At 49.8% G+C, this 25,784-nt stretch overlaps 1 protein-coding gene across 4 annotated transcripts in view; it reads right to left on the bottom strand.

The window, feature by feature from the left end:
* Positions 1 to 25,784, bottom strand: part of CNTFR (ciliary neurotrophic factor receptor) — a 203,716-nt gene that overhangs the window by 52,825 nt on the left and 125,107 nt on the right. For all 4 annotated transcript variants that reach the window (XM_015615563.3, XM_015615566.2, XM_015615565.2 and 1 more), the window contains one exon: positions 4,102 to 4,332. In XM_015615563.3, the coding sequence (XP_015471049.1) occupies positions 4,102 to 4,332 (231 nt within the window). The remainder of the gene's footprint in view (positions 1 to 4,101; positions 4,333 to 25,784) is intronic.

The raw sequence follows: 25,784 nt of genomic DNA, 5'->3' as shown, positions 1-25,784 counted from the left end.
CAGTATTTTTATAACATTCTGTAACGCACAGAGCCGTGTGCCAAACCTCAAGAGTGCATTATTTCCCAACGTCTTTGTTATATCCACCCCCGGGCCCTCCGGCTGCGCCTTTCCAAATGCTTGTGGGGGCAGCCAGGAGCTCGGCACCACGCTCCTGTTACCCAGAGCCTTGCACTCCCTCCTGCCCTGCTCCTGGTTCTCAGCCCTGGGCTCAGGCCAAGGATGCTTGGTGTGTAAAAAGACCTGGACTCACCTCCTGCTTCTGGCCACACATGGGCACCTGCTGCTGTCAGGCTGCAGGGCAGGTGATCACTAAAGATAAATACCCAGTTGTTCTCCTGTGCTTCAGCTCATGCTTGGCTGCCTGAAGAAAGGGGCAGACAAACAAGTCACTGCCCAAAGTGCCCTGGAAGAGGTTTCCCCTGGAGAAGTGCCAGCTTCCCCTAGGCCAGCTTGTGCTGAGGAGGATTCATGTCTTGTAGGTGGCTGATCTGGGACCTTCAGCAATAGACAAGCCTGTGGGTCCCTCCTTCTTGCCATCTCTGAATGCACACTGTCCCACTGCATGTGCACCAGTGTTCCCATTTCTGCAGTGAGTGAGACAGCCCAGATACCCCTAGTGCTGCTGGGCTCACAGCCACATCCCCCATGATGTGGACTTGGGTGTCAAACCCATCTCAGGGACTAGATGAACTACCTGTGCCTTCCCTCCTGCCTGCTGAAACGCACTGATGAGATACCTTCACACACTTGTGCTGCAACGTTATGTAGCATGCTGGTCCCTTCAGCACGAAATCCCCACCCCAGATATCATATATATACACATATATATATCTATTATATATAATATAAATATTGTCCCTCCTTAGCCACTGGCATATCCAACCAAAGGCCCCTGGTCCTTGTCCAGAGCCATTACAGATAACACCACAGAGAGTGGCCCAAATGCAGTCCCAACATGGTGCTGAAGCTTCCCCATCCCTTCCAGGAGCTCCCCCTTTCAGCACAATCTGATCCCCTGTAGCTATTTCCTAAGCTGTGTTCCAATTCTCATACTAATCCACATTTTCTCTGGTTTAACTCATAATTTCCCATGTGGCATCATAGCAAATACTTCACTGAAGTCAAGACAGATTACACTGACCACATTTCTGGGCTTAGAAAACTGGGTCCCCTATCAAAGAGAGCTATCAGGTTAATCTGCTGTGATATATCCCTGGCAAGCCCCCCTTGTATTTTTTTCCCATTTTCCATTTGTCTCCACGTCTTTAATTGCTCCCTCTTCCAAGTGCACCATGCGGCCCCGCTGTGCTGTGGGGTCAGGCTGTCGGATGAGGACTTTTTCTGCGCTCAGGCTCACGTTGACTGGGTACCACCACTGACCTCTCAGCTGCTAATGAGCCTTGCTAATGAACAGATGTCCTCACATGGGGATGAGGTGCTCCCCAAGCCTTCAGTGCATTGTTGTCTTTGAAGGTGCCTCCACAACAGAGGATCACCTCCAGGTTTTATGTTCCCTCCTCTCCCTTAGCCTGTGCTGCCCTTGCTCTCAGCATTGCTGCTCAGACCCGGAGGGGTGTATTTCCTCAGCAGAGGTATCGTCCTCTGCTGAGCTTACTTTTACCCTCCCCTGAAACCTGTCTGCAGAACCAACTCTGCTCTTCTCTCCTCGTTTGCTCTGTATTTATATGGCTAACCCCCCTTCTCATTTCCTCTGCAAGGTCTCGCTCAGCTTGACTCCTGGCAGGTCTCCCTTTATCCCTGTGCTCGCTGACCCTCATGACAGAGCTTGCTTTGCTAATTGACACCCTTTCCTGGTCCTTGAACCTTCCCTGCTCCCTCTACATATCCTTCCTGTGGTGCTGTATGCTCAGGAGCACCCCTGCCTTGCCTGGGGAGCACATTCCAGGTACCATCATTTATTTAATGAGATCCCAGCACTTCCCCACGTGCAGCCCCAGCCCCTCACTCTCACTGCAGTCATCTTCCTCGTTGCCCCAGTAAAAGAGAAAAATGCAGGCATTTTTTCATTTTTAAATGAAAACAGGGCCTGTTTTCATTTAATTTCCCATGCAACTGAAACGAAACAAGTCCAAGAGCCCTCAAATCCCAGGTTTGGACTCCCAATGCACTGAGCTGCAGCAGTGATGCTACCACAGGGCCATGCTGCAAGCCTCCCACAAGCCACCCATCTCCATCTACATGCCCAAACCCATCTCAATTCCCTGCTGGGATGCTCCCAAATCCACTCCTTTGCATGAGTCCTCACACCTCCAGGGAATCAATCATTCCCAGCAGAGCCAGGACACTTAGGGTGGGGATGGAAGGCAAGGGCTGGGGGTGCAGTGCTGGGAAAAGAAACCTCACAGAGAACATTAAATTAAAATCCAGCCAGTTAAATTAATTACCACTAAAAGCGTCTCACCTGATTAGTTCTTTGCACAGTTAATTGTGTTAACACCGCCAGACACTTGTTTATTTATTTGTCACCCTCTCTCTGGGGGCTGGTGGCCCCAGCAGTGTCTAACTGGGCTTCTCAGCTGTCCAGTGCTCAGGGGGCTGTGAGTCTCCAACAAATGGGAACACACAGTAATAGGGAACAGCAGGATTTGGCCTCTAACACCGAGCAATTCCCATGGGTCCCTGAGCCAACTGACAGGGATTACTATTAGCGAGGTGCTTAGCAGATGGAAGAGCCATTGCAAAATCACAGTGATGCCACAGGTGCAGAGGAGATTGTTGAAGGCTGTGGACCTCTCCCCACTCCCCTTGTTTCCTGCAGACCTGGGCTGCTGCCCTCTGTGCACTGGCACAGCCTGGAACCTCTCCCTAGACGGGATCTTCTGAGCACATGCCCAAGCAGAGGAGCTGCACAACCTCCTTGTGTGGCTGCCAGCATTGGACCCAGCTCCTGCCTCTTCTGGCTCTGAACCAGCTGTGAACACCTCCTGAGCACAATGCAGCTAAAAAGCCCCTGACTCATTTGTTAGGCACTGGCAGTGGCTCCCAACTCGCACACCTGCTCACTGGTGTAAACCCTGCCCTGTGCTGGGTGCCTCCTTTATCTGCTTCTCACATCGCCTTCCAGCTCCTTCCAGCACCCCTTCTCCTTGGCCCAGACACCATCCCACACAACCTTACATGAGCTGGACACTGTAGAGCATCTCCAATATGCGAATCTCTAGGTGCAGTGAACCCCTCATGCCTTATTTTCTGGGCTTACACAGACCCTCCTGTGACCTTCTGTTCCTGGGGCATGGCCTAGGATGGAAACACCACCCTGTCTCTGATGCCAGGTGCAGAAGGTGAGATAAGGAGTAGAGGAAGGCTCTGCTGTGTCTCCCAAACCTGGGAACATACAGCCACCTGCATGACACATCCCTGTGTGGCAGGGCTCCCAGCTGGTGCATCACAGTTACCACCCCACAGCCGGCTAAGCGGGGTGGTGCTCCCAGACGCCCACGGCTGCCAGTTGTGTACGCTGTGCTGAAAAACACACAGCTGCTATCAGCTGTACAAACACAGCAGCCCTCAAAACACACAGCTGCTATCAGCTCTCAGCATCATGTGAAATACAGCACAACTCTTATCTCCCCTGCTGAGGCCCGGGAATCAGAGCATCCCGTGCTGAAGATAGGCAGAATGCTGGGGAATGAGCAGCTGTCTTCCAGCATGCCTGTGCACCCAGGATCATGCAAACTCAGGGATCACCAACACTTTTGGCTGCTCCTCTGAAACAGCCACACTGCAGTAATCCTAGCCAGGGCTTCCCCTCACTGACTGCAATCCTCTCTGACAACTCTTTCCACCTACAGAGATGGTTGTTGTGGCATAGGGCTAGAGGGAGAAGCTACATCCCTTCTCAAATTATTCCCGAGGCATCATTTAATCTACTGGCTTTGATCCAAAGCTTGGGGCAGAATGGCTGTTTCCAGCTGGGATCAGTATGCCATGAGGACCTCATAGGGCAGTGTGCAGCAGACAACCCCAGTACAGACAGTACAGACAGTAGTGGGGTTGGCATGGCAGGAGGGGGGGCTGTGGGGAGTCAGTGTAGGAGCAGAGACTGTCCCCCTCAATGTGACATGCTGGGGTACTCACTTCCCACCCTCAGGTAGGTCTGGTATTTGAGGTGCCAGGAGGAGCCCTCGTAGCAGGAGTACTGGCCACTCTGTGACAGGTCAACATTCTTGAGGATCAGGTAGGACCCATTCAGGTGGGACTCGTCGATGTCGGTGCCGTTGGCTGTCCAGGTCACGGCTGCGTCCCAGTCCATGGAGCCACACTTCATGGTCACGTCTGCACCTACCCGCTCATACTGGACGTGGCTGTCTGTGGGGAGGAAGAGGGGAAAAACAGGTGAGCTCAGAGGCCTACAGCAAATTCACCTTGGAAATGGGATCATACCTGCCCATCTGGCAAGTACAGAGAAGGATTAGGGTGTGGACTGACACTGTGGTGGCCAGGGAAGCCCAAGTTCTGCTCCTGTCCCCAGCCATGATTTATTTTAGACTAGAGTAGACCAGCTGACAAATACCAGAGGATCATGACCACCTCCACCCACAGGATGGCTACCTCTCACCTTTGCTATGGTGAACACATGTCAGGGCTGCACATACCCAGCCAAACACCCCACAGCGTGGCCAGATACACAAGTGCCAGTCATGTGTCTAGGTGACTTGTTGCAGGACAAAAACCAAACACACGTATCAGAAACTCCCAGCAGAGAGATGACACAGCCCCAGGACTTGTCCCCAGCAAGCTCCATGTATTTACTAGCACAGATGGGAAGCAGGTAATTCTCCTTGCAATTCCCTATCCAGGAAACCAGGCAGGAGGACTGCAACCTAAGCGTGCTGTGCTGTGGAAAGGCACAGCTGCTTGGTGCATGCAGTGCTGTTTGTCTCCCTGTCTGGGTTTTCTTTTCTTTCCACAATAACATGATGCCTTGCTGAGCTGTTTGATGTAGCAGCTCACGAGTGGGGCAACACAGCTCATTGGGCACCAGCTGCCTAATTGAATTTTCTCAGGTTTCTGGACAGGAGCTGGAGCTGACATTCATTAATGATCCTTAGCAACTGAATATTTCCCGTGTTGCTACACTTGGCTGCGCTGAGCTGCATGTGGCAAGGATAAAACCACGTGAGTGCGTGTGCGTGACACAGGGTGAAGCAGGACGGGAGGATGAATGGGGATGAGGTTCCTTCAAAGCTTCATCAAGCCTCTGTGCACAGACAAGGGTAGTTCAGTTCTCAAAATTCTCCTGGGCTTCAAAAGCATATTTGACAAGGTGCCTTCCAAGGAAACTAAGCAGCCCTGACACATGGGGAAAGTCCTTGCAAGGATTTATAGCAGCTAAAGTCAGGAGACCAAAGGTGAAAACAAGCTGTCAAATGTAGCAGTAGAAGATGTCACTGTTGAAGTCTGATGGAGATCCGAGCTGGATCAGATCTGCCCAACACCCTCGTAAGTCACAGGTAAAAGGGTTCAGGGCAGAGAGAAGACAGAGTGCTGCTGAGGCTGCCAGGGCAGCAAATCACAGCGGGGTTCCAAAGTGCTGCAGAAGGACATCACGGTACAGACCACCAGGCAGTAACCCTGTGCTGATTAATGCACAGTGGAATGCATGCAGCCTGGCCTCTCCTACACACTCATGGTTTCAAATGTGCCACAGCCTCTACAGAAAACCACCTTGAAGTCATCACACTCCCTTCCCTGAAAATATCAGCTCAGTGGTGACCCAGAACTCAAACTCAAAATGGAAAGCACTCTAACTCAAAAGCCATGAACAAACCTGTTCTCATGCTGTTATGAGCATAGCACCACTGGAAGCAGGGCTGATAAAAGAAACAGGAATAACTAAGGCTGGAAACAGATCCCACGTAAGAATAGTTTAGTAGACTCAAACCCTTCATCCATAAAAGGAGACAGTCAAGCAAAGACGTGACAGACACCTTAGCAATGATGAGTGACATGGAAAGGACAAATAGACAAGGACTGCCTGCTCTTTCTCATAATAAAATAAGGGGGAGCAAAACAAGCAAAGGAAAGTGGTCTCTTTTTTTGCAGGAATTGTGATTAAATTACAGAAATCTATATCCATCAGATGCTGTTGATGTCAACATTGGAGGGGGGAACAGCGAGTAAATTAATTCACAGCAGAAGATGACCTAAAACACTGAGCTGCCCAGTGAGCCTTGGGAGATTGGAGGCAGCTGATGGTGGAGAAGAACGGGAGAAGCACTTCCAGGGCTTGTCCTCTCTTTTCTTCCTGTCCAAGCATCAGCTCCTGGGTCTCACTGATAGATGGGACCACATAGACATGATTCAGCCCTTTCTTGTGTCTAATCCTGCATCCTTATTCCATCTGCAAAGGTGGCTCTAGGGGTGTGCCTGGCAGGTCTCAGCCCTCCTGCAGACGGTCTGTCAGGACACCTGCTTCTGACAGGAATAGAGCAACTTTGGGGATGTTATCCCTGCTGAGAAAGGGGGTGCTAAGGACAAGGAAAAACTGGTTTGTAGTGAGTACATTGCTGGTGGGATGCCTCAGGACCACTTCTGACACTAGCCAAGGATGGAGATTTTAGAAAACTGTTCTGACCAGAACAGTGTATTTCAAGGGTCTTAAAAAAGCTGGGAGAATGAACTGACAGGCAGAAAGCAGAAAGAACATCTAAGATGAAGCATCTGTGTGAGGAGGGGTAGCTGGAACAGGACCAGATAAACAGACAGGCAAAAGTGGAAGAAGACAGCAGATGGATGAATGTGTGTAACCACAGACAGACAGACAGCAGGCTGCATGGGCACAGATGGGATGGAGGAAAGGAGGCATGGAGGCACAATGAATGCAAGTGGTGTTGGATGGATGGCTGGCATCTCTGGATGCGGATAGATGGTTGGATGATGAATGAATGGACAGACAGATGACTAGGCACATGTATAGATGGAAAAATGTTGATGGAAAATGATGGAAAATATCAGAGTTTCAGTAAGAACTCAAGCATTTTACCCAAGTTCTCTAATTTCTTCTATTGCATAAGATAAAGAGGTTTTTGTCTTCCCATTTCCTGTTGACTATCCTGTCCTTACACTAGGAATTCTGGTTATCAGAGACACCGGAGCTCTGACACCCACCATAGCAGCACCCACCAGCCTTGCATGGAGAAAGGCTCAGTGCAGTGATGGACCTGCAGACCTGCCACCCTTGCCTGGCTCCTGCCTGCTGGATGCCTATTCCCAGAGAGGGACTGAGATGGGGCGAAAGCTCTGGGATGCTCAGCTCTGCCTCTCAGGACTGTGGCTGAGAGCTTGTCTGTAGCTAGTGGCTGAAGGACTAAGTTGGGAAGGAAAAAAGTCACCTTGAGTTATTTCCTTAAACACAGTACAAACACACTGGCATTCATCCAGAAGGGCTGAGGGAGCCATTCCTGGAAGACAGGTCTTTGAAAGCAATGCTCCTTTCCAAGGCAATGATTTAAGGCTCCTAATCAAGGAGAAACCCAAAGCACAGCTTCAGAGGAGGCATTTTTCCCAGCAAGGTTTGCTGAGGATCTTACTGGAGTAGAGACAAGTCCTCATGTCCTCCCTTGTCCCATGCCAGCTGTGGGAGTCCCACCCAACCACACTGAGGTGCAGATGTCTGGCAGCCCCTTTGGGAAGGGGCAACATGGGAACAGCTCCCCTGGAATGCTGGAGAAGCCAGTCTTCCACTGAGAACAGCAGCTCTGCTTTAGGATGGGGACGAGCAGGGTTGGCCAGAGCTCTACTGGGACCCTCCACTTCCTGCAGGCTGGGAATGGCAGGACCCCCTCCAGCCCTGCCCCCTTGAGCAGGGAGGGAAGGGAGGTTTTTCCACACTCCTGGTCACCATGTCAGGGGAAACCCATGGGACCAATGACCATGATGGTGCCTGTCCTGCAGGACCAGCCCTTGTGGATGGCTATCACCTGGTGACATGAGTGTCCTGCTGGAAGATTCAAGCTGGACATGGAGGATAATTTATTCTCCTGGAGGGTAACACAGCACTGGGACAGGTACCCACAGAGAGGAGGGATCCTCATCCATGGAGGTTGTCAGGACTCTGTTGACAAAACCATGGCTGATCTGGTCTTCTGCTGAGGACTGACCTTTTCCAAGAGGGACACTGGCCTAGACACTTCCAAAGATTCCTTCCCAGCAACATGGATGTGATCACTGGCTAGAATTGACACTTCAAGATGCTGCCCTGCCCTGCCCCTACACCACCCTGTCCCCAGCTTCTCCAAAGCATGCTGCCTTTTGAGTCAAGTGATATCACAAAGCTGTGATGTCATCATAGAGGGGCTGGGATGCTGGAACCCAGTCAGCAATATGCCTCTCAGCATCCAAGCCCCCAAGGGCCACATCCTCTGCCAGGCACAGCACACCTGCCAGGCACAGCACGGCTTATGACATGAAGTCCCAGATCTAGAAAGGAGGCATGGTGATACATAATGGGAGAAATTACAGGTTTACCCACACCTCTGCAAAGCTGCAGTGGAGGGAAGATGGGAATAAACATACAGAGCTTCTAGTTGTGGGATAAACATACAGAGCTTCTAGTAATGAACCTGGGGTGAAGTGAGCTGTGAGCTGCTTTGCTGCACTAGCAATGGTGAGTGGCAGCTTGATAGGTCCTGCAAGTGCAACAGGGACCCACAGGAGAGCAGACAGCAGTCCAGCACAGAGATGTGGAGGGAAGACGAGGCAAAGCAGCTGAGATATGAGGCATGGAAAGATATCTGATGCTTCCCAAACCCATCCAGCTGGAAATCTAATAGAAACCTCATCATCAGTTTCTTCCTTAATGGAATCTTGACCTACATCTAAACTGGAAGGGCAATAGCACAAGGAAATCCTGCAAAAAGGTGAGGACTTCTCTGGCATGCACTGTTCTAGGGAGGAGCAGAACTCCTCTTGGGATCTTCCATCTCCACTCCTCTGCCTTTGCTCCAGCTGAGCCTCCCACCCAGCCAGCATGGGCAGCTGCCAGGCATGGCAGGAATGCTCCTGGGCATTGGCATGTGTGGAGCCACAGATGTGACACTGGGGGTCTATGCCCAGATGCCTGAGGTGTCACTGGAACAGCGAGCAGAGGAAGTGGAGGGCATGGTTTGCATTCCTGGCACCAGCACTCACCACAGCCCTTTAATGGGGGTCTTTCAGCCAGGGCCTGTGGTAAAAAAATATCCAGTAGACACACACAGGGCCAGAACCACCCTGGCTGTCACAGCGATTTGCAGGCAGACTGGGACAAACATTCCCTCTGAGCGCTCTGCCAAAATGCACTGCAGGGTTGTGGCTCCTGTAAGCAGAGACTGAGCAAAGGAAAGGCACTGCAGCATTTTTGGGGTGAGAGATGAACACTCTGAAGTTTCCACAGCCTCTGGCTCTTCCCTTCTTTTGCAGATGGTGAAGCCAACACAGTGAGAAAGGCCAGGTTCCCACTTTCTCTGATAGGACAAGGAACACTTCTGCAGTGGGATAGAGCATTACATATGTGTCTTTGGACAGAGGCCTCCACATCACCCCACTGGTATTTGTAAGTCCCTCCCACAGCTGAGAAATCAGCCACAAATAATTGTCTCAGCAGCTAATTAGCTGTCTGTGTACAGAATAAATTATACATTTAATATTTACACAGTGCCAGGGCTATGCCAAGAGTTTTCCAAGCATATAAACCAGAAGAGTCTTACATTCCACAACCTCTCATGATAAACGAGATTAATCAGCCCACAGGAGATGAGCAGGGAGCCCCAGAGGATGGAGAGGGCAAGAGGACAGAGAGGTGGCCTGACCAGCCTCTCTTGGAGGATGTTCCTGGCCTTTTCCAGTCATGGGACAGGGTAGCACCACAATCCTGTGGCCTCTCCATTGCTTCAGGACCCATGCCCACTGGCCTGAGCCACACCAGCTGTGTCCAAGAAATGCCACTGGCTCCATTCCCCTATGCAGCCTGACAGCCCCTGAGGTCTGCCTTTCTTGTGATGAAGCTGCCCCTGGCCATGGAGAGGGTTTCCTGACACCAGCTTCCCAGAGCACACCCCACTCTTGATCTCCTCACATCCATCCCCTGTGATGCCACTTGGTCTTTGCACAGCTTTTCTTGCCAGCACAAATCTTCCTTCAAGGAGAAGAAATTTCATGCTTAAGGAGGCACTTCTTCCACAAGTGATTTAAAACTGGATATATCTTTGTAAGGAAACAAGCATAATTAAGTGTCATCGATGTAGCCAAAGATACGGGCTGTTCCAAGTTAATTTTGTCCATTAATGAAGAGTTGCAGAAAGCAGAGACCGCATTTGTTTGTTCTACTTTGGTAAATCCCTGGAGTCAGCAGCTTTGCTCTTGACAAGAAAAAATAATTAGAAAGAAACTTTAATTAAGAGATAACAGATGGATGCTAAAGGACTTGTACTCAATCACACCACAAGAGCCTGGAAGCAGACCTTGGTTTACTTCAGGAGTGTTGTGAAGGAGGGACTTGACCCCTCTGACATGCTTGGCTCAGGGCAGGATCCAGGGCAGGAAAACATCTTCTTCAGCCTGGATGTGACCACAAAACATCCTCCTGTGGGTGCTGGCAAAGCTCCTGCAGAAGTTCTTCTTCAGCTCTGCAGCAGCCTCACCTTCCACCTCGCTCTGAAGCTGCACCCCAAACCCAGCTGGGGATGTCCATTGTGGGGTGACAAGGGCCCTCATGGCCCTTCCAGCTGCTCAGCTGCACAAGGCTGGTGTCTCTCCCATGAACCTTACTGCAACATCTTCTGGGCCTTTCTGAGGATGAAGGGACACTTGTACCATCAAACGTTCTGCTGTCACAAGTGATAATCCAATCCATGGGCTCTCTCCTGGACTTGATGGTCCAGCTGTGGGGAGGTGTGATGCCTGCACTGCTGAGCTTGACATGCCATTGCCCAGGAGCTCCAGGTGACAGGAGCAGACAGGATGGCAGCACCATCAGGATGGTGTCACTTGCATCACTCGTGCACAGGGGCCAGCAAGGCTGTGCAGTGGCAGAGAACCAGCACCCTTCTGGGGAGAAAACACTACTAAACCCATCAGGAAACCACAGAACAGAGACCTTCTGCAGGAAGGCTCTGCTGGAAGCAGAAGACGCACAGTCTCACAGCAGAAACAAGGGCTAAATCCCTGCTGCAGCACTGGCTCAGCCCATGGGATGCAGCAGCTCCCCATGTCTTTTGGGCTGTGGGCCAATGGGGGGCCTTGGCTGCCAGACACGGTAGGAGGATGGGGAATGCTGCCTTAGCAGACAAGTAACTAAAGTGTAATTTTTCTGTTTGTACCATATCATCAGACTGGCTGAATCAACAGCTTTGGTCTGGTCTGAGTGGGATCCCACCAGAGCAGAGGGTGACCTCCTTGTGCCCTAATATGTCTGTGTCTTGTTCTGGTACTGCTGCCTTTTCATCAGCCCCACGTTGGGACAGAGCTTCTCTTGCAGCTCTCTAGACCTGCCAAATCACATCAGCCCAGAGCTCCACACTGGCAGTGCTCCTGGCTGCAAGCCAGAAGGGCTCCATGTCAGAGGCAGCCTTGTTTTCCAGCATGCCATCAAGCCGGCTCTCACTGGGAGTAGCAGGAGCTGTACAGCAATCTGGTGCCCCAAGCATAACTTGACCCTGGTCACAGGGGACAAGGAAAACTGAAAACAGCAACCAAATCCATCCTGCCTCTGTAACAGAGTCTGCTCAGCCATGCATGGGCAGGAGACCACAAAGAAGCTGTTCTTTCCCATGGCTTCAGGATAAGAGTGAGCTCTGCCAGAGGGTGCTAATGCTGGTGTGCACCCATCTGCAATGGCTGCATACCTCTATCATGGATCATGTTGTGTTGACACAGCTGGGACCAGGAGAAGATGCTACTTATGCTTTTCTGTCTCATCAGCTCTACAGCAGAGAGGTCTGGATGCTTTTGGGCTGATGATCTTGGCTTTTTAGATTTTTCCACAGGAGGCTTTGATCTTGCATCCCAGAAGGGGACCTGAGTTCATGTATTTCCCAGAAGGTCTAGGTAAGAGCATCACTTGGATGTCTGTCCCAGCTCTTTGGGTCCAAGGGCCCTTCTTGCTGCACATGGCTGAGCTGTGACACTGTTTTTATCCTAAGGCAAGGCTGGATGGGACCTTGCCCACTTGGCTTCCTTGCAGAGTCAGCTTGAGATGACTCATCTTGAGGAAGTGCTGTTGCTTGGTGAAGCAGGAACTCCTCCAGTTCCTTGCAACTACATCGGGCTGCCCCAGCCTGTGGGGCAGTATGGAGGAAAACGTGTTGGAACACCAGAGGGAATGGCACTAAGGGGAACTGGCACACAGCAGGAAAATCCCTCTGATAACCTCCAAGCTGGGCTCACTTGAGTCTTCACCCTTCGCTGCCAAATGACCGGTGCTAGCACCATGGGTGAATTAGAGGCTTGTTTTTTGGTCCTGCTTTTTCATGCAGACAGGACAAATAACTCTAAGCCACAAAAGAGTGCTTAGATCAGGCTTTTCAACGCTGTTTAGGGGAAAATCAATACCATTCAGAATTAGGTGCCCAAATCAGAGCCGTAAACACAAGAAAAGCTCATTGTGGTCCAGCAACAGCGTGAAGATGCCTGTATTTACCAAGGTTTGGGGAGGGGGAGGTGGGGTCAGAGCTGGCTAGAGACATCAGGGTGCCTCACTCCCCACTGACCTCAACCTGCCTTTCCAGCCTGGCGCACAGCACACACCTCCCCATCCCTGTTTGCCAGTGCCCACATGCCCGCCCTCAAATAACAGCTTTGCTCCACTCAAATACTCCGGGGGCGACTGCTGTTTGTTCACATAACAGCCCAGCTCCCGCTTCACCCCACTCAGGGCTGCGGATTAGCATCAGGCATTGTGCAATGTTTTTTTATTAGCACAGAATTATGGAAGTCAGAGGCGTAAAAGACCTGTTGGGTCCCACTCAGTCCATCCTCCTTCTGCCAAGACAGTATTGGTCCCTGCAGCATATTTACTATTTCTCCAGTCTAATTTTACATACTGTACAATCTGTGCAGTGCCAAGTTACGATCCCTGTGTGAGAAGCAGAGCTCTCAATTTCCAGGCTCTTGGGTGTGTAAAATCACAACCGCGATGCTAAATTAACTTTTTTTCCCCTTGCATTTAATCATTTAATAGCTCTAAAATTCAGCCCCTCAGGCTCTTTCTGTCTGTCTGTTGGCTTGGGTTCTGCCTGCTGTAGGCCAGTGGCTTGTCGCTTACAGATGTAACGCTCACGCCCCTGGGTGGATCGGCAGCAGCTGGGCCTGGAGCTGGGGTAACCACAACTTAACACATAAACTTCTGTGCCTGAGGATGGAAAAACTCCTCTGCTTTTTTAAAGACAGGTACAGGGGGCTCATCCTCCTCCTTACTGCTCAGCCCTACAAGGAGGAGGGACAGAGTGCACTGCACACAGGGACAGGACTCAAAAGCATCACAGAAGACGGACTGAGAAATCAAAACGGCGCAGCCTGTAGCACCAAGACATGGGGGACAGGGCATTCCCCAGGGTTCCCAACAGAAGCACCACGACTTTTCTCTTCACCTGTACATCCACTGAAGGCTACACCCCAGGGCTTGTTTCTTCCCAAAAGAGGGATTTCTTCCCCCTGCAACAACACCAAGATTTTATTTGTGCATGTGGCTACAGAATAGCAGAGGAACTGAGCTGCTGCCAGGGCACCACAGTGAAGAGGGTGGGAAATATAGATGCTGATAAAATGAGAACAATTTTCCCAAGTTTTAGGGGTTTTTTTGATCCTGTCACCATCACTCCTCCAAGTAACACGTGCATATCTGGAGTCCAGTGCTGAACTCAAAACATTAAAAATAAAGCACTCACCTTCTCTCCCTTGCAGGGCCTGTACTAACAGCTAAGACAAGACATCAAAATTTGCACAGGTAATAATGAGATACTACATTTGCATTTGATGCCTTTCACTCTGAAGGATCCTCAAGCAAAGCCAAGCCTGGAAAGGATCACTGGCATGTGCTGAGCCATGCCACAGCCAGCAGAACTGGAGCCCACCCACCACAGCGAGCACCTGCTGAGGGGAAAGATGGGCACATATCAGACCCATAGCACGCTGGAAAGAGTTTTACTTATACCAGAGACACAAAATTAATTGCTAAGTGTAGCTAATGGAGCACTGCAGACCACACAATAGGACCCCAGGACAGAGCTCCTGAATCTTGAGCAGAGCTTGGAGGCAGGCTCCAGCTCAGGGCTGAATGAGGCTGGGACTCTGATTAAGGGCTGGAAAGTGGATGTCATGACTGCAGGACTGTGGTCCCCAAATGGTGTCTGAACTACTCTTGGGGGTCAGCAATATTCAGGAGCCCCATAAATTCACAGGCTATGTGAGCATTTACATGTTACTCTGTAGTCAGAGAGTTATCAAAAGTGGCAGTGCCTTCTGGATTTGTCTCTGAGCAGGTAGGAGAGACAGGGTTTTCTGCACACTACATGGAGGATCCCAGAAGCAATAAGTAGATCTACGAAACAGCAGGAGACTGAGAGTGCTCAGTGCTTTGGGGCAGACAGAGCCTTTGCATGCTTTCTTGTGCAGATCATAACATCATGGAATGGGCTGGGTTGGAAGGAACCTCTGAAGGTCATCAGTCATTAGATGTGCACACATTGCAGAATCATAAATCCTGTTCACCTGTCTGCAAAGCACAATGCAGAAGCTCAGAGATCACACCACTTCAGAAGGGAGAAGCTTAGGACAAGGCCAGTGAGGCAGCAGCTTTCAGCATGGTAGGTCCCATTCTCAGAGCATCACAGAGTGCTTTCAGAGGAGGGAGCATGCAACTCCCTGAGGGGCTGTGAACTGAGCCAGTTCCTGCCTGGCCCTGCTCCCTTGTTGGTGCCCTAAGCACCAATGCCTAGCACCCTTTCCAAAACCTGTGAAGATGACCTTCAGTAAGCAGCTGAGCACTTTGAAAGAGGCTCCCATTGGCTGGCTGGTGGTGTCATCATGCAGAACCCTCATGGCTTCATCATGCAGAGCCAAAAAAAAAAGATGCTGCAATTTCTATTTGATATTTGTGGCCTCTCTGCTTTCTAGAAATACATTCTCCTTCTCCTCTTCCCTTTCCTATTCTTCAACACAGCCTTTTCCTGCCTGCCTACCCACTGCCATCCCCTCTCCATACCGCTTTTGTTACCATCCATCTGATGAAACTCTGAAAAGAAGCAGTGAGCAGCACTGGTTTCGGGAGCCCAGTCTGCCTTTGAGAGCATCTCCTAACCTCCAGTTACTGATCCTGCCATGTCACAGATTCTTCAGCTTGGTGTGGGCTTTTTTATTTCCTCTGCTGGGGACAATGAGCAACTGCTAGTTCAGGAGCAGACATTCATTCTTGAACCAATTACGTATTATTTCCTAAATTTCAACTTTAAAAAGCTATGAGTGTCTTACTGCAAAACAACAGCTAAAAGGCCAGTTATGTTTCATTGACTGAAATACAAGTAAGTGTGCCCTGCTCTCTTGAGAGCTCCTGGGTTTGAAGCAGAAGATTTTAGGGAAGCATATTTTCTGAAAGTAAGACTATTCAGAAGCTCACCATGTCCAGAGCTCCAGTCATCTGAAGGAAGTACTGAATTACAACTATTATTAGCTCAAGAGATACTTGAAATCTGGAATTTCTGTAAAACATTTTGAATTCAGGTTCTAAAGCATTTAAAGGACTTGAGAAAATATCTTTGGCTCCAAGTCAGCAAAGCACTTAGGCAAGGCCTTAACTTTGAGCATGTGTTTAAGTACCTTGCTGACTTGGGGCTTTTAACCCTGGCGAAAAGAAATCAAAGAGGAAAGAAAAGCCAAAGAAAAAAAAATTCTGGTGTACATAGAAATCTCCAGACAAGCCAAAATAATAGAGGACTCTCCTCTGGAAAGTAAGAAAACAAAAATAATAGCTAAAAATTAAACACTAGAGGAAGCTTTCTGGAGGAGGGTGGAGAAAGACTCCCAGAACAAATGGAGTATTTCAATGTAGCCTAACGCCAGCTTCACTCTCCTGCCTCTTCAGCATTCAGAAATTATTTATTGCTGAAAAAAAGTCCCAAACCAAACCCAAAAACCTGCTTCCTCCTCCCATTTCCAGACAAAGTGCAATGGGAGAGAGAAAAAACTTGGCTTCAGCAGTGAAAAAAACATCTCTGAAATGAGTCGGCTGTGAGAGACATCAGGAGGGAGGAAGAGGATAAGGGATGAGGGAGTGAAGGGTAGTAATGAGGAGAAGGAAATTGCCCAGAGGCAGAAGCCTGAAAATAACTGCCTGTGAGAGGGGGAACACCAGAAAGTCCTTAAGGAGAGAAAATCTGTGCAAATCTATGCACACATGCTTGGAAAGCAGCTACAAGCAGCAAGCCGTGCTTCCCCTACCTCCAGCTTGCGATCATGAACAGAAAAACTGGAGCACAGCAATGAGAGCGTCCCATGTAGCCCACCCAGGGAGAGAGGCTGCAGACAGCGATGGGAGAGCAGCCACAGGAGCGGGAATGGGCGAGAGGAGATGCCCCAGCTGCTCCAGGATCTGATGCCTGTGGCCCCTCCTCATGGCCAGGGCAGGCTCAGGGTGCCATGAAGTTGAAAATGCTGCTCTTCCTCCACCAGGGCAAAAGTCCAAATATACAAATATTCTGTGTTATAGAGGAAAAAAAAAACCACCAAAATGGACAAGCTCCTTCCTTCAGAAGGAAACCAAAGGTTTTCACGTGTTTTAGGATTTTTTTTCCCCCCAAACTTCTCCACTGAGTTGTACAAAAGACTTTGCAAAACATTTGGTTTTATAAGGGGAAGGGGGTGTCAATTTAAAGGTAAGCCTAACCATTTCTTTAAAATACCAAAAAGACAAACTGAAGTCTTTCTTTCCCCTACGCTTCATCTCTTTTTTATCTCCCCTGACAGAGAAATATGATTTTGTAAAACATTTGGATGTTGATGGGACTCAATTTCCAACAGAAAACTGCTCCCCTGAGGATTCTCCCCATCAGGTTTGCCCAGGACAGATTGGCAGCCAGCGCTTTGCTCTTTGATGGAGATACCCCTCATGGGAAGCACAGGATTCCAGCAGAGAGGGGATGGAGGCAGTTCTTCCTCAGCATTTGCACTGTCACAGTGCCCACAGCCCCCCAGGGATGGCCACCCTGTCATCAGCTGGCACCCAGCAAGATGCAGCTCCTGCCAAAAGGATCTGACAACACAAACGAGTGAGACAAATGAGGAGAGCATAGTTCTCCCTGTCTTACACATGGAGATGAAGTCCCCAAAGCAGATGAAATTACTAGCCTGGGAGAGGTGTTTTCACCAGAGCTAGGCTCTGGTTTTCCTCCTTGCCTGTGATCCTATGACACCTGGTACATTGACACCAGGGTTTGGTAGGGCTCTCCTGACCCTGCTGAAATACAAAACCACAAAGCACTGAATTAACTTCAGCCAGTGCCTCTTTATCCACCTGGGAGCCCTGTATGGCCCTCGGGATGCCAGCGCTGGGGCACTGCAGGGATGGCTTGTGGGGCTATGGAACAGCTGCTGCTGTGCACACCAGTGACTCCCTCTGAGGCACCAAAGCAAAAAGCCTTCCATAAATACTCCTTACACTAAAAATCTCCTCAGGGCTAAGCAAGTTAAGAAAAATGGCACAAACTCACTGGAGGAAGGAAAACACAATTAAACCACCCAACAGCCCCTACCCACTAATCCCTGGTGCTACCAGGCTTGACTTGCAGGTCTCTGCCTGCTGACATGCACTTCCCACCTTTCATCCAGCTCTGGCACTGCTTTTCCAGAATCCTGGCAAGGCATCTGTGCACACATGTTATGTGGGAAAGGAAGGCCCCCACAGTCCCAGCTCCCAGCACACAGTCAGAGCCCAGCACGCTGTGGGGCTGTGGGCTGTGCAGGGACAAGCCTGGAAGCTGCTGCCCCATGCCACAGCACAAATTAAAGGCAAATAAAAGGTTTTCAGGAGGGTTCAGTATCCACCAGTCTGAGAGAAACATCTGCAACATCAGGTAACAGCATTAAAGTGAATCTGTGAGTGCTCATGGTGGCTCCCACTGTGAGGGTCTTCATTCTGGAGCTGTGATTTAGGGCAGGATGAAGAATGTGATTGAGATTAAGTCTGTCTACCTAAATCCTGACATTTTCCTACTGGGTTTACATCCCAAAGTCCTTCTCATAGATCAGTAGAAGGATGCTTGGGCCCACCTCTCTGGAGCTGCCAAGAATAACATTGTAAAAATATGGAGGAAGTAATGCATCACGGATACAGAACACCGTGGACTCAGAGAGCTCAGTGGAACAGACTTGTCCAGATTACAGAGTGAAGGGGTTCACTGACACAGAGGTAGGGCTGTCCACTGGGTATCCTGCTCAGATGGGGCAGACATTTCCACTTCAAAGTGACGGATCCAACCCCACAGCCTGATCCAAATTTCCTGTGAGATAAGGCACATCCCACCTCTTAAACAGCACTTCTTAGTATCCCAGGGGTGAACTGACCCTGCTGCCTTGCTAAAGACACGAACTGCACCTTTGATAAGGCTGAGCCAAGCTGAAGCAATGTCAATAGCCAGAAAATAACTAAGTAAATATTAAATATAAAAATTTTATAAAATTTTATAAGATACTATAAAATAAAAAAAATTTAAAATGAGAAAACCAAACAATTTCAAAAACCCCAACCCTGCATAGACCTACAGACAGATGTTTCCTCTAAAATGACAGCTTCCAAAGTCCCATGTTGATACTATTCCCCCTAGGATTTTCCTTTCTGTCTACCATGCTGCCAATGCAGCAGCTAGGTAACTTTTGAAGAGCACCAACCAGCAGCATGGAAATAGCTGCAGTGATTATATTGCAACACTTCACTGCTTTCCTGAGCTGCAGCTCCCTCCTCCACTGTTGGAAGTACAATCAATGCTAATTAATTAAGGGCCAGAGCCTGCCAACCATGGTCACACCAACTTCAGTGCTGCTTCCTGAATATTCAGGGCTCATGCTCCATAAAAGAGAGGATCAGCCTCCAGCAACTTGGGTTGAAAACAACAGAAACTCTCTTTGAAAAGCAGGAGGGATGGACAGGCATGTCTGTGTCAGAGCTGAGAGCTGGAGGAGCCATCTGAGCTGGGGCAGACCCCAGTGAGCTGCAGCTGTAAATCAGCAGTGAGGCATCCTGCAGGCACCCCTAAAGGCTCTGCACCAGCCACAGAGCCAGCACAGCTTTTACACCCAGCCAAGGCTAAGAGGAGGGTGCTTGTGTGGGGACAGGGACAGAGCATGAGCACCCTCCAAAACCCAGGAGGAGCAAAGCCTTTTGTCTTAGTGCCCAAAGTGATGCGCCCTGTGATGCTGAGAGAGAGGAAGGCAAGGGCTGGGTGTTAATGGACAAAGATGGGGAAGGTCCTTGAGAGCAAAGGAGACAGGGAAGAGTCCCAGGAGAGTGAATGGACTTCACTGGAGCACCAGTGGGAACAGTACTGGAGTTCACCAGAAGGTGAGCCTGTGGCTGTGGTTCCTAACCCTGCCAAAGAGCTTCTGAGGCACTCTAAGAGTGAGGGGGCACCAGTGGGGAATCCAAACTCCTGATCTGCCCCTCCACTATGCCACACTGAGGGACCCTCACACAAAGGAAAAACACAAGACCCTGTGTTTTCCACCACAAAGGTTAACTACTTTTCAAGTCTGCTGAGAACAGGAATTTGTGCCATGAATATGATCACCAGGCTCATGCCTTGCTGCATCCTATGTAATGCCCTCCCAACAGCAGGAGCTCATGCAGGGCTCAACAGCCTCCTCCCACTCCTCAGCAGCATCACTGGATTTTCATCCCTTTGCACCCAGCCTCTCCAGTTGTCCCAGCAGCTGGCACAGGCTGTGGCAGGTCTCCAGGCTCACAGTTACAGCCAGTCATGGAGGCTTCCCATGGGAAATCACAGGACAGGACTAGACAGACGTTAGCTTCTGGATTTAATGCACTCTGACCCCCACATGCCTCAGTTTGTCCCTTGCACAGCATCCAGTCAGCTGGAGCTACCACACCACAGCACAGGCAAGCCACGGACTTGGTGGAGTCCAACCTGCCAGGGCTTGTGATTTGGCTGGAGTCAGAGGCTCTCTGTGACTCATCCTATGAAGTCTCAAGTTCATGGCTATGGATGGAGAATCCCATCGAGAGCACTCCAGGCTCAATTTATACTCCCTCTGGGAGTGGATTTGTGCATAAACAACGCAGATGAGGAGCAGAGCTGAACCACCTGGTTGGAGAACATCCTCACTTGGATGGATGAACGGATGTGGGGCTAATGAGGACAAGCTCCCAGCAGTGGACCCCTGTGTGTATGCTCTGCACCACCCCGGTTTTCAGCTGGTGATGCTGTTGTGAGCTTGCCTTCATGCCACTCACAACAGGATGAGACCCTGATTCCCCTCTGAAGCTCTGTTGCCTCTGTGAGGGATGGTCACCAACTTCCTTGGTTTTATTTCAGTTTGGATCCTGAAGGCAGCAGCTGTAGCCTCTCTGTGACTAGCAGAGACCTGCTGAGCATGGAGTGGACTTTTCTCCAGAGAACAGAAGTGCCCTTTGGAGGAGCAGAGCATCCATTCCCCATCCCTCTGTGACCACAGGTGTTATTCAGCAGCACACCCAAGGCCTGGGTGATCAGAAATACAAGCACATGTGGGCACACCTATGACACCTCAGCAAATCCAGCAGGAATCGAGCAAGACAGGCCACCTGCTGCAGCCCTGCTTTAGCTTGGGCATCCCAGTTAATTCCTCAGTGTGATGGTGCCAGCTCTCCTCTGCCTACAAATCACAGAGGTCTTGGCTGGCAGAAATCCCACCGGCTCCTGGCCTTGCAGGTCAGTGTTTTCTAGCATCAGCTCTGTAGGCCTCTGGCTGTTCTGCAGAGCTCCAGAATGGATAACTAAGAGGAGCCTGGCTACTGGCTTAAATCTGCTAACACAGGTCAGCTCCAGGGGAAATGCTGCAGGCTTTGCAAACTCAGAAAGCCAGGAAGGTCAAGTGTGTTGAACCTGGGATGAAAGGCACTACCTTTCTGCCAACTGTGTGCACCCTGAGGTGAGGTTTTGCCCCATCCATAGGGAATTTTGAACTGAGAAGTGGATGTGTCCTGCCAGGGACTCTCTGCACACAGGTGCATGCAACTGTGCAAGGAGAGCATTTTATCCCCTTCCTCTTAAGTAGACACAAAGGCTGTTTTATTTCCAGGCTGTGAATCACACCCACAAATCCCTTTCCCCTACACCAGCCTCCCCAGTATGGCTCTAATCAAGGGAAGGCAGTGCAATGAGGCTCCAGACTGCTTGGCTTCAATTAGCACCTGCAAACAGCTGAGCCTAGATAGCAGTCTTTTCCAGCAAATTGTACACCAAGAGATCAATGGTTCATACAGGACTAATACTGCTGTAACCCCTTCTGCCTCCATCACTGCCAATTGCCTTGTGGTTTCACTTCACTTCTCCACCTGATGGGCCTTCCTGGAGCAGTCATTACAAGGTGACACACATCGCTTTTCCCCTCTGTAACGAGCCTGCCACAGCCCCTCCTCAATTCTTCTTCTCTTTCTCCTTTTAATATGCCACAATTATATTGGCTTCTCTGCATGGATCCACCCCATTTAGTGCTGCCCAAAACCGCTTATCCTGAAGGATGCTCTTTTCATCCACAGCACAGACTGCACATCTTGCAAGTTGTTCTGTATATTTTTTACACTCCAACATCTCGTGGCCTGATTAGGAATCTGGTATTTCCCTTTCCACAGAAGCACAGGCTCTGCTCAGAGAAATTAACCCCACCAAGGACTTCAATAAAAGAGGTTTGTGGATGTTGAGTCCCAGCATTTGCCCTCCTGAACATGCTTCATGGTATCTTTGCTCTGTTCCCAGAAAATCCTCTCTGAGGAGGCAGAGATGATGATGTTTGTACTCAATGTCTTGCTGTGCCTGTGCTCGCATTATGCAGGGCTTTGATTGTTCCCAGATGTGTCTCAGGTGGGCTAAAGATAGTAATCCCACGCCCAGCACTACAGATGGATGTGCAGCACCTGAATGTTTCAGCCTTTCCTGACTTTTTGGTCCTGGGTTTTGCTACACACAGCTACTGTGACATGTCCTGGGGATGATTTGTAGCACCCACTGCTGAGGATGGGCTCCTACATGTGGTGCCCAGAGCTGGTCCCAAGGCTGATGCATTTTGCCCTTTGAGCTTGACTGGAGATTGGCTTTGCAGTCCCAGGGCATCCAGGACTTCAGACACTGGAAACTCTTCAGATGGTATAAATGCTGAGTGGTACATTCAGTCCAAGTTCTGCTGACACGTGGGCTCGTGGGAGCAGGCTGCTCTGGAAATGTGAGATGTCTGGTTCACTGGGATGGCCACACATGACTTCTGAGGTGAGACCTTTCTGAGCTTTTGGAGGCTAATTGAAGCCAAATCCCCGAAGCACTAAAGGTTTTCCTGCACCTGTCACAGTTTTATGTGATCTTCCATTTCTGGAAGCCTTTGAGAATGTAAAGAAAGGATGAGGATTGCTTCCTCCCCCCACCAAAAGGAGCTCAGTGCTAGGACAGGACACAGCCCTTCTTCAGCAGTCAGTGCTCACAATGAAGAACAAGGCCCATGGCTATTCCCTCTGTGCTGGGCTAAACCTCAGCTTCCTAGGGCCTGAATATCTGTGCAAATGAGATTTTGGTTCCTATCAGCCTTTGGGGGCTCCCAGGTGCTGTGGGAGTGTGTCTATTTACCACCACGTGTCAGCAGAGGAAGCCATGCTCCTGCTCCATACAGCAGGACAATGCCATGTCAAGAAAGAAATCCAAACCTTTCCTCTCAGCCTCTCCCCAACAAGCACTGGGTTTCAACAAGGATTTCTTTTCAAGGTCTCTGGCTTACGTAGATGATCCACTAATTTAGTGCTGCCCCCTCTGCACAGCCTGGCAGGTGCTGCCTCCGCCCCACGGGTTGTGGCAGCACTGCTCTGTGTTAGCAATCCTCTGCCTGAAGCTTCTCTAGATGTCTGGCTGGACTACAAATCCCATTCCTCCTCCTTTGCTCCCTGTTGATGTGTAAGGAAGCCTAAGAGACTACTGAGACATGTTTTTCCCTAACACTGACAGAACTGAGACCTGGCAGACTGTGATCCTCCTGGCAGTTTCTTCTTCTCACCACAGAACTATTTTTACCAGTTTTGTGGGATCACAGGCTTGTACAAAGCCTTATAGATCCACACTCTAAAGATGAGCTTTCTTTTTTTGTTTTCTGTCTTTGATTCTTTTACAGATTTGTGATCTGCTTCAATACACAGGCCCTGTTTTTGAGAAGGGTTCCCTTTTTTTTGTTAGCATCACAGATGATGCCAGCTAGGTTTCCTTCCAAGCTGTTGGATGGCTCATGTGGGACAGATCTCCACTTTACTCCAGAACTTCATCAGCTTCATTTCAAACAACTACTTTGGTTTCCAGAAAGTGGCAAATTCAGTTCCAGCGACTCCAGACAGAATTGTACATGGAGAGCAGGCAGCTTCTTTGCAATGTCCACGAACTTTGGTAACTTACAAAAAGCAAGACTTCAAAGCCCTGAACCATCAAGCTGTGTTTCCTCTCACCTCAGTGCCAGAACCGCTATGTTTCCTCCTGTCCTTCCCTTCTCTCCCCCACTTGCACTTCAAGAGCATCTCACCTCCTGCATCCATCAGCACTTAGCACAATGGGACATCAATCTTATTGTTGACCTGTGGCTATTTTTCAAACACAGACCCTAGGTAAGAGCTGTGAGGTCTCCAATCCCTGTCTGACAGGCATGAGCCATGCTCCTGCAGTGTGTCCCAGCAGGACAGGCCACACTGCACCGTGCACCAGCCACTTTCTGCAGTGCAAAATTTAACAGGCAGTGCGTGGAAATTAACTCTCTTGATTTCCCAGCTCCCAGGAGGGAAGAGCAAGCCTGAGATGTGCTCCTGACAGGGTTACCCTGCATTGCTGACTGGACCCCTCCCTGTGGGATGCTCAGCCCTGGAACCTGTGGAGTGATGAGGCAGTGGGCAAGAAAGCACAGGCACTAAAAATAGGCTGTTTGCGGTAGGGGCTGACCACATTTATTAGCAAGCATGTGCTCTGGCTGACCACAAGGTCAGCTGCCTAGAGCTTGGCCATAATTCACTCTGTGTCTGGGCAGGAAATCTACTTGAGCTCAGGGGGATGTCCAGTAATAGAAAAAGTTGTTCCAGGACCTTGGGCTATTTTTGCTGTTTTCTTTTATTTTGTAGATAGAGAACCTTTCGGGAGATGTATCTTGTGCTGGAAAAAATGAAAAATAAAGCCAGGACATGGACAGAGACTCATGGACAGAGAGAGGGGTAGAAATGGAATGGGGAACAGGCAGATGTTTGTGTCTGTTTGGGTCTGGGGTTCTTCTTCTTGGACAGGCTCACCTTCACCAGGGAAGATCAGAGCAACAAAGGGGACTCCAGAACTTGATGGGCTCTTAAACACCCTAACAGTGTGCAGAAGTTGAACAGGTTGCAGCAGGAGTGTCCCTGCAAGAGAGGTTGCTGCCTCTTCTGCTTCCCTGCAGCTGGCAGGGCTGGCAAGACAGGGAGGCAGTGGGAAAACCATCACAGTAATGAATGCTGAGGGATGGAGATGATGGACCCTACTTGGAAAGGCATCAGAGGGCAACCTGAATTACAGCCAGGTTGTACCTCTGGCCAGCAGATTGTCCCTCAGCAGATGAAGCAATCCCACTAGGACAAAGCTGGTTTCCCAGTGGATGGCCACGAGCCTGGGCTGGCTTAGCTGTGAGCAGCAATGAGCAAGGCAGAGGAGGCAAAGAGCAGATGCCTGCCCTTGAACGGCAGCCTTCAGAATGATTTAAGCAGGCTTTGCTGAATGGGGCTGCAGTTTGGAGAGAGGCTGGTATTTTCAGCCAGCTGGATAATGAGAGAATCCAGAGTTATAACAGGAAGGATTAAAAAATGTAATTGCTAATGGTGAATTAATTGTTAATGGAGAATCATCATTGCAGGAGGGTGTTCCCAGCGTGGCCCCGCAGGGATCTGTTCTTGGCCAATTGCTAATCACTTGTCTTATCAATTATCTTGAAGGCAACATAAAACTTGCTGGCAAAGTTTGCCAGTGACACAAGGGCTGATGTACATAATGGAAAGGATGAGTCCATCACACACAGAGTCCAGAGCAGTTAATACATGAGCCTTCCCTCGGCAGGAGCATGTGTTTTATGCAGCCAAACACAAATCCATTCATCTCCAGTGGAGGAATGTAGGTCAGACTCAGGGAATGCAGGACGGTGTCCTGGGGAGGACAGCACTGGTAAGGCCTTGTCAGGAGACACTTGGAGATAAAGTGCCAGTGTTGAGAGCAAAACTTGGCCAGAGGGAAAAGGAGGTGTCACAGGAGGTAGGAATGATGAGTACATAATGAGAAGACAGAGCTTTTTCCTGAACTGGTCCCAACCTGAGCCTGGAAGAAGCAACGATCTCCAGCCTTCCAGACTTCCAGCCAGCCACTCTGCACACACAGACAATCCCTTTGACCTCACCTTCCCCAGCGACTGCCTGTGCCCTGGCAATTACAAAAATTCCAGATCTCTCTGTTACACATGCAACTCACCCTGGGGAATGTGTGCAAAAACAACAAATGACAGATGTTTGTCATGTTGCTTAATGCATGAGTGAAGGACACTGTGGT

The sequence above is a fragment of the Parus major genome, chromosome Z (genome assembly GCF_001522545.3).
Source record: "Parus major isolate Abel chromosome Z, Parus_major1.1, whole genome shotgun sequence".
Taxonomy (NCBI): Eukaryota; Metazoa; Chordata; class Aves; order Passeriformes; family Paridae; genus Parus; species Parus major.
This window is presented reverse-complemented; position numbering and strand designations above follow the sequence as displayed.